Genomic DNA, 10861 nt, shown 5'->3' on the forward strand with positions numbered 1-10861 from the left:
AAAAAAAAAAAAAAAAAAAAAAAAAAAAAAAAAAAAAAAAAATCTAGAACTATGAATCAACAAGAAAAAGACAAATAACTCAGTAGAAAAATGCGCAAGGGATAGCTACAGTTTCAGGAGAAAATACCCAAATGGCCAATACATGTCGGAAGAGACAGTGCTCAGCTTCTCTAGTCATCAGGGAAATGCAAATTAGAACAACAATGAGATCCCATTTCACACCCGTCAGATTGGCAACAATTAAAAAGGCTGACAGTACCAAGTGTGATCAAAGCTGTGGGGAATCGGGGACTCCAGCCCTGCTGGTGGGAGTGTAAATTGGTAGAACCTCTTTGGAGAGCAAAATGGCAGGATATTGTAAAACTCTGTGTATCTCCCATGGCCCAGCCTTCTGCTTGGGGTATACACTCAAGAGAGAAATGTTTCTCTCTTGTAGATACATGCATGTAAGAAGAGCTTGTAGATACATGCATGTAAGAAGAGCAGTAATACCAAAAAAAAAGAAAGAAAAAAAGCAATCTAAATGACCATCACTGGTGCACACAGTTTAATGGTATATATGACTCTTTCCAAGACAGAGTTTTGCTCTTGTTGTCCAGGCTGGAGTGCAATGGCACGATCTCGGCTCACTGCAACCTCCACCTCCCAGGTTCAAGTGATTCTCCTGCCTCAGCCTCCCAAGTAGCTGGGATTACAGGCACCCGCCACCACACCCAGCTAATTTTTGTATTTTTAATAGAGATGGGGTTTCACCATGTTGACCAGGCTAGTCTCGAACTCCTGACCTCAGGTGATCCTACCACCTCAGCCTCCTAAAGTGCTGGAATTATAGGCGTGAGCCACCGTCCCCGGCCCTGTGAGACTCAATAGGAAAAGAATGAACAAGAACTTAATTAACCAGCATAAATGGGTTTCAAAAAAATAAGAATGAGGGGGCAAAAGCAAGTTACAGGATAAGATGCGTGGAGGGTTTCCTTTCATGTTCATTTGATTTTTAAATGTTGTTTGTTTTGAGACAGTTTCGCTCTTTCGCCCAGGATGGAGTGCGGTGGCGCAATCTTGGCTCACTGCAACCTCTGCCACCTTCTCCCCCACCACCAGGTTCAAGCGATTCTCCTGCCTCAGCTTCCCGCGTAGCTGCGATTATAGGCGCCTGCCACCACGCCCGGCTAATTTTTGTATTTTTAGTAGAGATGGGGTTTCACCATGTTGACCAGGCTGGTCTCAAATTCCTGACTTCAGGTGATCCACTCGCCTTGATTTCCCAAAGTGCTGGGATTACAGGCGTGAGCCACCATGCCTGGCCTGATTTTTATCTTATTTTCAAAATTTTTGTAGAGATAAGATCTTGCTATGTTACCCAGGCTGGTCTCGAACTCCTGGCCTCAAGCAGCCCTCCTGCCTCAGCTTCCTAAAGTGCTGGGATTATAGGCATGAGCCCCCGTGCCCAGCCTCATGTTTGTTTTTTAAAAGCAAACAGAGGGCCGGATGTGGTGGCTCACGCCTGTAATCCCAGCACTTTGGGAGGCAGAGGCAGGCAGATCAAGAGCAGCCTGGTCAACATGGCGAAACCCCGTCTCTACAAAAATTCAAAAATTAGCTGGGTGTGGTGCTGGGTGCCTATAATCCCATCTCCTCAGGAGGCTGAGGCAGGAGAATCACTTGAACCCGGGGCGCAGAAGTTGCAGTAAGTGAGATGGCACCACTGCACTCCAGCCTGAGCAACAGAGCAAGACTCCGTCTCAAAAAAAAAAAAAAGAAAAGAAAAGAAAAAGAAATTAATGCAAAAGAGACAAATGACCCAACAGAAAAACAGGCCAAGGCTGTAGGCAGGTGATTGCCAGGAAGAGAAACAGAGGTGAGGAGGTAAGGGCAAATAGGGAGATGGGGAGAGGGAGGAGGAGGAGACACAAGCATGAAGCGGTCAGAGATGGGTCAACACAGGCAGCACCTGCAGGCACAGCAGCCAGGAGCGAGGTGAGCAGATGGAGGGAAGTCAGGGAGACCCGGGGGAGGGCTGGACGTGGGCGATGCTGGCCAGATGGGTGGCCAGGGTGGGGCTGGGGAAAGATGACCAGGCTGGGTTCTCAGGCCCCGGGCAGCTGGGGCATGGAGGGAGCAGGTCCACATCAAAGGGGTCATGCTACCAGCAGCTGGCAGGGCCCCACCCTTCCCCGCTCAGCCAGGCTTTGCCCTTTGATGTGTACGGGGGGTGGTTCTGGGTCCCCTGGGCTTCCCTGCCCACTCCCCACTCCCCACTCCCCACTGGGCCCTCAGTGCTGCCAGGGCTGGCCCAGCCACCCGGCTTGGGGGAGGGACAGAGTGGAGGGTGGTGGCTTGAGGCTCCCGAAGTGGAGTCAGAACCAGGGAGGAGGTCTCCCAGTTGGAGAAGTAGTGGAGACATAGGCTTGTGTCCCCAGTGCCTATGAGGACAGAGGGGCCTGCCTGGGCCATACCACTCTCAAGCTGGGATAGTCCTGGCCCCGTCGGACCCACTACACAGAGGGGCAAACTGAGGCCCGGAGTGGCCGGGGGAGGTGGTCTTTATGGAGGTGCAGCCCACCAGCACCCTCACCCTTCTCTCTCCTGGCTCCTGGGCCCTGCAGGGGGAGGGAGCAAAGTGGGAACAAGGGATGAGAGGCAGACAATGGGTAGCTGGTACCCTAGCATCCTCTACCCCTCCCCACAGTACTTCTGGCTGTTGGTCCTGTCCCGGGGGCTGGTGGGCATCGGTGAGGCCAGCTACTCCACTATCGCCCCCACTATCATTGGCGACCTCTTCACCAAGAACACGCGAACGCTCATGCTGTCCGTCTTCTACTTCGCCATCCCACTGGGCAGGTGAGACCCGGAGATGCCAGGGGCTGGGTGAGGATCTGGGCAAGGTTCCCTTGGACTTTTGAGTGCTCCCACTCCCTGGGGTTCTGGCCCAGGTGGGTGCCCTCAGAGAACTAAACATGTAGGTGGTCAGCCTTTGAGAAATGCCTGGACCTGCTCCCTGGCCAGCTGGCTGGGTGGGGAGGGTGGGCAGCCTGCCTTGCAGACCAGCAGGCACTCCCTGTCCCCAGCCCCTGTCTCTGCTCAGCCTGACGTGTCTCTCTTCTCTGCAGTGGCCTGGGCTACATCACTGGCTCCAGCGTGAAGCAGGCAGCCGGAGACTGGCACTGGGCATTGCGGGTAAGGCCTACGTCCCTTCCTACGAGGACACTCTTCAGTCCAGATCTCGCCCCAGGGTTGCCCAGAGATGTACCCCAGGCTAGGACACCGACCTCCAGGATTCCTCCCCCAGCTGCCTGGACTCTGAAATCCCTGCCCTTCCAGATGAGTCCAGATTGAGGTGTCAGAGCCAGACACAGCCCTGCCACCCTCAGGGCCCCCAGGCTGAGGGTTGGAATCTCCCGCCCGGGAGTCCCAGGTTGAGAGAATCAAGGATTCTCCCACCACGTCAGGAAATTCCAGGTCCGTGGCGGAGCTTCCTGCTTCCAGCCCTGGCACTGTGCTAGGGTAAGGCTGGGACAAGACCTCTGTGTGGGGGCCCCAGGGTCTGGAGCCACTTCCTGTCTCGCTGGGTTTGGGGCAAGTTACCAAGGCCCCAGGACAGTGCAATCGGAGGAAACAGAGATCCCCAGTCTCTCGGAGGAGCGGAAGCTTAAGACAAAGTGTTTTTTCCTAAAAGCAGGAAGGAAGTGGCCTCCGTGGAATTTCTTAGTGTGGGTGGGGGACAGGTGGGGGGGGCGAGAGGGAGGCCGCAGGCAGAGGAACTCCCCAGCCCAGGGGCTCCCAGTCCCGGGGGCATGCGGGAGATTGTTCTGTGGGGCTGGTGAGATGGAATCCAGGCTGCCAGGATGTCACCCTCCCATCCGGAGAGAAGCCTGGGGCCTTGGAAGTTCTGTTCTGGAAAATGGGCTGGACACAGGGGAGATCCAAAAGGGCTCATGAACCTCTGTGGGGCCTGCATGGGCCCCCCACCAAATGCCAGCCCACCTGATCTGTCAGTCCAACACTTCATACCCGGACAGCACCTTCCCAGGGCCCCGCGACTGAGGAACCTACATGGGGAACCTTCTCCAGGAATTATCTCCTCCCTGAAAGTCATCATCCCATCTGGCTACTTATCTTCCATTCATCTGTCCATCCATCTGTCTGTCCATCCGTCCGTCCCTCCCTCCCTCTCTCTCTGTCCATCTCTCCATCCCCCTCTTTAGCCATCTCTTCTCCATCCACCCATCCACCGCTCCACTCACCCACCCCTCCTCCTTCCTTCAGTCTGCCGGGCTTCCCTGTACCCTTCCCATTCTGGTCCTGCCCCTGGTCTGGACAGTCCTTCTCAAGCCTCCAGTCTCTTGACTGACCTCAGCCCCAGCTTTTCTCAGCAGCCCAGTTAGGAAGACTGGGCAGATACCAGCTCAGAGGAGACCCCTAGGGCCTAGAAAAGGCACGGCTTGCCTGAGTCCCTCCTCCTGCAGCAGGGACAAGGCTCACTGGGCCCTGGTGTCCTAACTTCCTGCTCCCTGGCAGGTGTCCCCTGTCCTGGGCATGATCACAGGAACACTCATCCTCATCCTGGTCCCGGCCACTAAAAGGGGCCATGCTGACCAGCTCGGGGACCAGCTCAAGACCCGGACCTCATGGCTCCGAGATATGAAGGCCCTGATTCGAAAGTGAGTACCTGGGAAGGGGTCTGGTGGGAAGAGGGAAGGGTGCTGAGATGAGAGGGCCTCTCCCTGCAGGGCAGCCCACCAGCACCCTCAGCCAGACACCCCACCACCTCTGCTGCCTCAGTGCTAGGGGGGATATTTTGGCCCCTAGAATCATTATTCCTGCAGCCTGAACCCTCATCCCTGGAGCCTGTAAGATGAGGCATTCGGGGCCTCCTGTTCCCCAGTGCATGGGGCTGCCTATGGGGGCTGAAGGAGGTCCCTGAGCTCAGTGTCACTGCCTGGCCTCTCCCCAGCCGCAGCTACGTCTTCTCCTCCCTGGCCACGTCGGCTGTCTCCTTCGCCACAGGGGCCCTGGGCATGTGGATCCCGCTCTACCTGCACCGCGCTCAAGTTGTACAGAAGACAGCGGAGACGTGCAACAGCCCGCCCTGTGGAGCCAAGGACAGGTGGGGCCCGCGGGCTGGGCCCGGGGCTGGCGAGGGACCTCGGACAGGAGCTCCTCGGCCTTAGCCCCCTCAACTCATGCCCCACTGTCCTCTGTCCCCACAGTCTCATCTTTGGGGCCATCACCTGCTTTACGGGCTTTCTGGGTGTGGTCACGGGTGCAGGAGCCACGCGCTGGTGCCGCCTGAAGACCCAACGGGCCGACCCACTGGTGTGTGCCGTGGGCATGCTGGGCTCTGCCATCTTCATCTGCCTGATCTTCGTGGCTGCCAAGAGCAGCATTGTAGGGGCCTATGTGAGTGCAGTCGGGGGGCAAGGGTGCCGGGAAGCTGGACCTGGGCCACGGGAGGGTCTGGAACAGGACATTCGATCTGATTTGCTGGACGTTCCCTTCCCTTGGGGAGGCTCCTGATCTCTGGCTGCCCCTGCTCATCCTCAGCCTGGCCACGGCCTGTCCAGGGCCTCTGGGTGTCTCAGGGCCGCGGGGATGGCTTGGTCTCTGGTTAGCCCATGAATGGATGTGGGCCTGGGAGGGGTGAGGATTCGTGGGCTCCCTGCCAGCAGCCAGTGTGTAGGGAGCAGGCTGCAGCTGCTGTGGATGGAGGCACCCCTGATGGTGGCTTTGCATTCTCCTGGGCAGATCTGTATCTTCGTCGGGGAGACGCTGCTGTTTTCTAACTGGGCCATCACTGCAGACATCCTCATGGTGAGCCAGGCAGGCCGAGGTCACCTTGTGCTGCGGACCCAGGCCTCTTGACCTCACAGGGGTGGCTGGGGAGGGCCGATGAAGGGATGGGAGAGCTGGAAGTGGGTGGTGGGGAAGGCAGGCCTGCCAGGAATATGAACCCAGAGGCAGGGAGGGGATCAGAGTTTGGGGTCGGCCTCCGGACAGCGCAGGAAAACAGGGTTGGGCAGGCAGGCAGAGCGAGATGTGGGGACCGAGTGGGAGAGGGTGTCTCAAGGCTCAGGTTAGTGTCTGGTAGGCTGGCAGTGCCAGGCTGGCACTGAGGTGGTGCTGCCTGCCAGCACTCCTCCCACCCCGCCCTGGGGTCTGAGCATCCATGGGCTCTGCCCTCCCTGCTCAGCCTGGCTCCCAGGCGTGCCTGCGGCTGGGGCCGGGCGGACAGAGGCTGTCTTCACAGGGCCAACAATGGGCTCTAGACCAGCCAGCCAGGGACAAAGGGCTGTCTGAGCAGCCAGCAGGGGCTTGGGTCCCTGGGTGGGGATGGGAGCACCCTGGGAGGAGCCAGGAGTGGGGCTAGGGCTTTGTGGCCATCTAGGGGTGGCAGGGGTGTGACACTTGGTCCCGTGGCCAGGGGAGAGTATCTGGGAGGTGTCGGGGCAGACTTTGGGGCAGAGAGAGGGACTCAGGGGTGGACTCTCAGGGTGCTCGGGGTTGGGCGCCCCAGCATGGCATAGCCCCGGAGATGAGTCTGCCAGGGACCGTGGCTCCTGCACTTTGGGAAGCCTGCCTCACCCCACCCCAAGCCTCCCAGCATCTCCGCTACCCCCGGGGTGTCACTGTGTCCTCCTGAGTCCATGGGCTGGGGCAGTGGCAGGGGTGTGCCAGGGTCACTGCACAGGCCCAGCGTGAAGGGAGGAGTGAGTCTGTGGCTCAGGTGCTCTTGGTGCTGGGCACGACCCCTCCCGTGCCTCCACCCCCAGGGAGCCCCTGACAACTGCCAGCAGGGTCAGGGTCCCAGGGAAATCGTGTCCCAGTTTATTAAGTGTCACAGTTTATTCCTGCTGGAAATGGGGTCACTCATCAGGCTCAGGCCTTTTTCTATCCGCCCCCACCTCCCGTAACGGGATGCCCCGTGGGTGCTGGCTGCTTGCACACAATGCCCACTAAGGCTGGCGCTCCAAGGAGGCAAGGCAGCCGGAGTTTGGGGCACAGGGGCTGCCTGGGCACCCACAGAGCTGGCTGTGCCTATCCCACCTCCACCCCAGCCCCTCCTGACTCTGGCCTGCCCAGCTTTGAAGCAAAGCTCCTGTGGGTCTGGGGCCCAGCAGGGCCTGGCACTCAGTGCTGAGGGTGCCCATGGGTGAGGGGCCAGCTCCCGTCCCAGGCCAGTCGAGGCCTCACTTGGTCTTCAGGGAGGGGAAGGAACCAAGATGGGTCTTTAGCTTGTTGGGAGGTGAGGACAAATGGCCACGGCTGGGGTTCGGGTTCCCTCGGGAACACGTGCCTCTCTGGATCTCAGTGTCCCCATGACCCAGGGCAGAAGCCAAGGCACCCTGGTCTCAGGAATGGAGCAGGAGCCACCCCAGGAAGGTGGCAGCGCGGCCGTTCCTGATGTCTTGGGTACTCCAAGACTTGGAGGCCTCCGGGCTAATGGCCTCTAGTGACTGGCACCCGCACAACCCCCAAAGTATCCTCCCTTGACTGCATGTAGCTGGGAGGGAGGTGAAGATTGTCATTTCTGAGGGGTGTCCTGGGGGCGCAGCAGGTTTGAGGCCACTGATGCTTTCAGTCTGGGGCAGGCTGCAGTGGTCTGGGTTGAAGGTGTGGAAGCCCCTGGGGCTGAGGGGGTGACTGCAGCTGTGTGTGGAAGGGGATCAGGGAGGAGGGGTGACTGGTGGGAGAGGAGCAGCCAGGCTGGTGGGGTGGGCAGTAGAGGGGACTGTGGGGAGGAGGTAGGGCCCAGCAGGGAGAGGTGTCAAGATCCAGGGCAGGGGAGAGTCTGAGGGTGTGGGGGCTTTAGAAGCGCCATGGCCCGGGGCTGGGGCCAGGCGGGTGGGCCTGGCTCCTCTGGCCGCTGACCTGCCTGCCTGTTCCGCAGTACGTGGTCATCCCCACCCGGCGGGCCACTGCTGTGGCCTTGCAGAGCTTCACCTCCCACCTGCTGGGGGATGCCGGGAGCCCCTACCTCATTGGCTTTGTGAGTAACCCTGGGGTGGGGCTGGCCTGGAGAGGTTGGGGGGCTTCAGGAGGGCTCTGCCCTGACATCCACCCCCAAATCTTCACAGATCTCAGACCTGATCCGCCAGAGCACCAAGGACTCCCCGCTCTGGGAGTTCCTGAGCCTGGGCTACGCGCTCATGCTCTGCCCCTTCGTCGTGGTCCTGGGTGGCATGTTCTTCCTCGCCACCGCTCTCTTCTTCCTCAGCGACCGCGCCAAGGCTGAGCAGCAGTGAGTGGGGGTGAGGGAAGGCCTGCTGGGAAGCAGGGACCGTGATAGCCCCTGTGAGCCCTGCCCTGGGATGGGTGGGGAGGGTACAGACCTCCCATGCACCCGGTGGGTGACCTGGTTGCTGGGGTCCAGCCCCCGGGCCTTTCCGTGCCTCTGGGGCTCAGCACCAGGGTCAGCCTGGAGCTGTGGGGGGCCACAGGGGTGTCCAGTGGGTCCAGACATGGGTTTGGCTCTGGACTTAGTGGTTTTCAAAGCTGGGACCCCCTCCCCTTCCTCTTACTTTCTGACTTTTCTCCTTTCCTCTTTACTCCTCTCTCTCTCTCCTCTCCCCACCCCTGGGCTCTCCCACCTCCCCCTGGGGCTGACGAGGTCCCTGCCCAGCACCTCCGGTCAGCTGGCCCCCAGGACGCGATGTGCCAGAGCAGTGCCCGGGCCCGGCCCCCGCTGATGCGCCGCCCTGACCCCCGCCCGTCTCTCCCCCAGGGTGAACCAGCTGGTGATGCCGCCCGCATCTGTGAAAGTCTGAGGTGGTGAGTGCAGGCCGGGAGGCCCGCGGGGGCTCCCTGCGGGAGGGGGAAGGCCAGGGTGAGGCGACAGGGAGCACTGTTCTTCGGAGTCACCTCCTGCCCCAGCACATCCCACCAACCCTGGGCTTGGTCTCTGAAGATGTTGCCAGAATTTACTGATGGAGCCATGGGTGGGACAGCAGGCTCCTCCTTCCAGTAAATGAGCTCCCCTTTCCTTCCTTCCAAGGGCTGGGTGGGGCCTCACATAGGTCAGGGCCAGGACTGGCCAGGAACTCCCCACTCTGTCCGGACTTCTGTTCTCCCAGATCCTCCTAGATGTACCAGGGCCTGACTCCTTGGACCTTCCCTCTGGGAGCTATAGCTTCCCAGCAGCACCAGAGCCAGGGTCACAGCCCCAAGACCAGCGGAAGGCCTGCGTCTCCAAACAGCAAGAAAAGGGAAGGAGGGAGGGCAGCCGTGGAATAGGCCTCACTAAGCCCCACTTCTGACCTAACAACCCCTTTCCCCAGGTGCCATTGGGACAATGAAGAACTCACATTCCCACCTCGTCCGGGAGGTGTCCTACAGCGTCCGGGACCGGCTGGGCTGCCCCAAAGCTTTGTGTGTGATCCACGGCTGGGCATCCCCCCTCTCTGGCCTGGGCCTGCTGAGTGGCCCTGGCATCAAGAAGAGGCTGTGTCCTCAGTTACCCTGGAAGGATGTGTGTGTTGGAGCCACATGGTTGGACAGATTCCCAGCCCTAGGTTGGGGCTGCAGGGCCCCTGGGGCCAAGGAAGAAGACAGCCCCAAGTGGGTGTCCGGGGAGAGCCTGGCCTGCCACCAGCTTATGTGATCTTGGGCAAGTCCCTGCCCTCCCTGGAACGAAGGGCCAGGGGGCCGGACTTTCCCACACAACTTGCTGGGCAAAGCAGGATCTGCAGCTTTGAAGACTCGACAGACCCTGGACCTTACAGAGAGCAGGTGGCCCAGGCCTCAGGGCGGCAGTCCTGGCTTTGAGGCTCACGTAAGGGCCTGGTGTGCGGGACCACTGCTTCTCAGCTGGGCCTCGGACCTCGGGGATATCGGACTCAACCTGGCAACTGAAGCTGGGCACCCAAGTCGCTGGGTACTCCCTGGCCTGGCTGGTCTCTCTGGAGGACACTATCTCGGGTTGGCGCCTAGCCTGGAGGTCCCAGATGGGGACTGTTCTGACAAGCTGGCATCACCAGGGGTGAAGGCCCTGGCTGCAGCTGTACACCACCTGTGCCCCCAGGCTCGAGGGCTCTAGGAGGGACACACCAGCCCACCTCTGCAGGACTCCTCTCCCTGCCACCAGCCCCCAAGCCAGGAACCCACTCCCTCCCTGAGGCTGAGCCAAGCCTTTTCCAGGGGCAGGGCCCAGGAGACCATTCCCAGAATCCGTGGGGCAGCAGCCAGGGCTCTGGCTGCTGGAGGAAGCAGCTATCCACAAAGTTTCCTGCCCCAGAGCTGAGGCAGAGGCCCCCGGGAGACGCCAGCCCCTACCCGCTGGTATTCCACCAAATGACCCTGGGGGCCAGGCCTTCGATCACCCACATCCCATCCGTGCACACACCGGGATGCGGCTGCCAACTTCACACCAGCCCCAACCCGCTTTGGGGGAGCTTACCTCCTGCGTCACACTCCCTGCGCGTCTGCTGCAATCGAGGTGGTTCTGGTGCGGGGGGGGCCCTTGTGGCCAACAGGAGGCCCCAAGAGCCAGCTTGGACAATGCTCTTCTTGCCCCTTAGTTACTGGCTGGCTGTGGCTTCAGTGGTGTGTAAGCTAGTGGAACACCCACCCACCAAGCTCTGGGGTACCCTGGGGGTCTGACAAGAGGATGGGGTGGGGGTGGTATCCCCCAAAGACCAGCCTCCACCCCCACTCCAGCCTCAGCCTCAGTGGGGCCCCAGCCATGTTTTCTTGTTGTACAAGAACCAGGTCCGAGTGTTGCCTCCTCTTCCTTCCGGAAGCCAAACTGCTCCTTTATTTTTTAGGGCTGCTGATTGTGAATCTCAGAGTCTTAAGAGAGAAGCCAAATATATTCCTCTTGTAAATGAAGAAATAAACCTATTTAAATCACTCCCTGGTGGCTCCC

The 10861-nt window shown here is 59.8% G+C and overlaps 1 protein-coding gene across 1 annotated transcript in view; it reads left to right on the top strand.

Moving 5' to 3' along the window:
• SPNS2 (spinster homolog 2 (Drosophila)) overlaps positions 1-9882 on the top strand; it is a gene marked incomplete at its 5' end in the record, with an annotated part of 39880 nt that extends 29998 nt beyond the window's left edge. Inside the window, 10 exons of the mRNA XM_011980459.1 lie at positions 2690-2841; positions 3111-3177; positions 4519-4661; positions 4955-5107; positions 5211-5400; positions 5746-5811; positions 7889-7987; positions 8076-8239; positions 8723-8769; positions 9276-9882. Of these exons, the coding sequence (XP_011835849.1) occupies positions 2690-2841; positions 3111-3177; positions 4519-4661; positions 4955-5107; positions 5211-5400; positions 5746-5811; positions 7889-7987; positions 8076-8239; positions 8723-8765 (1077 nt within the window). The remainder of the gene's footprint in view (positions 1-2689; positions 2842-3110; positions 3178-4518; positions 4662-4954; positions 5108-5210; positions 5401-5745; positions 5812-7888; positions 7988-8075; positions 8240-8722; positions 8770-9275) is intronic.
• Positions 9883-10861: the final 979 nt, after the last annotated feature.

Source organism: Mandrillus leucophaeus, unplaced genomic scaffold (assembly GCF_000951045.1).
Source record: "Mandrillus leucophaeus isolate KB7577 unplaced genomic scaffold, Mleu.le_1.0 Scaffold212, whole genome shotgun sequence".
Lineage (NCBI taxonomy): Eukaryota > Metazoa > Chordata > Mammalia > Primates > Cercopithecidae > Mandrillus > Mandrillus leucophaeus.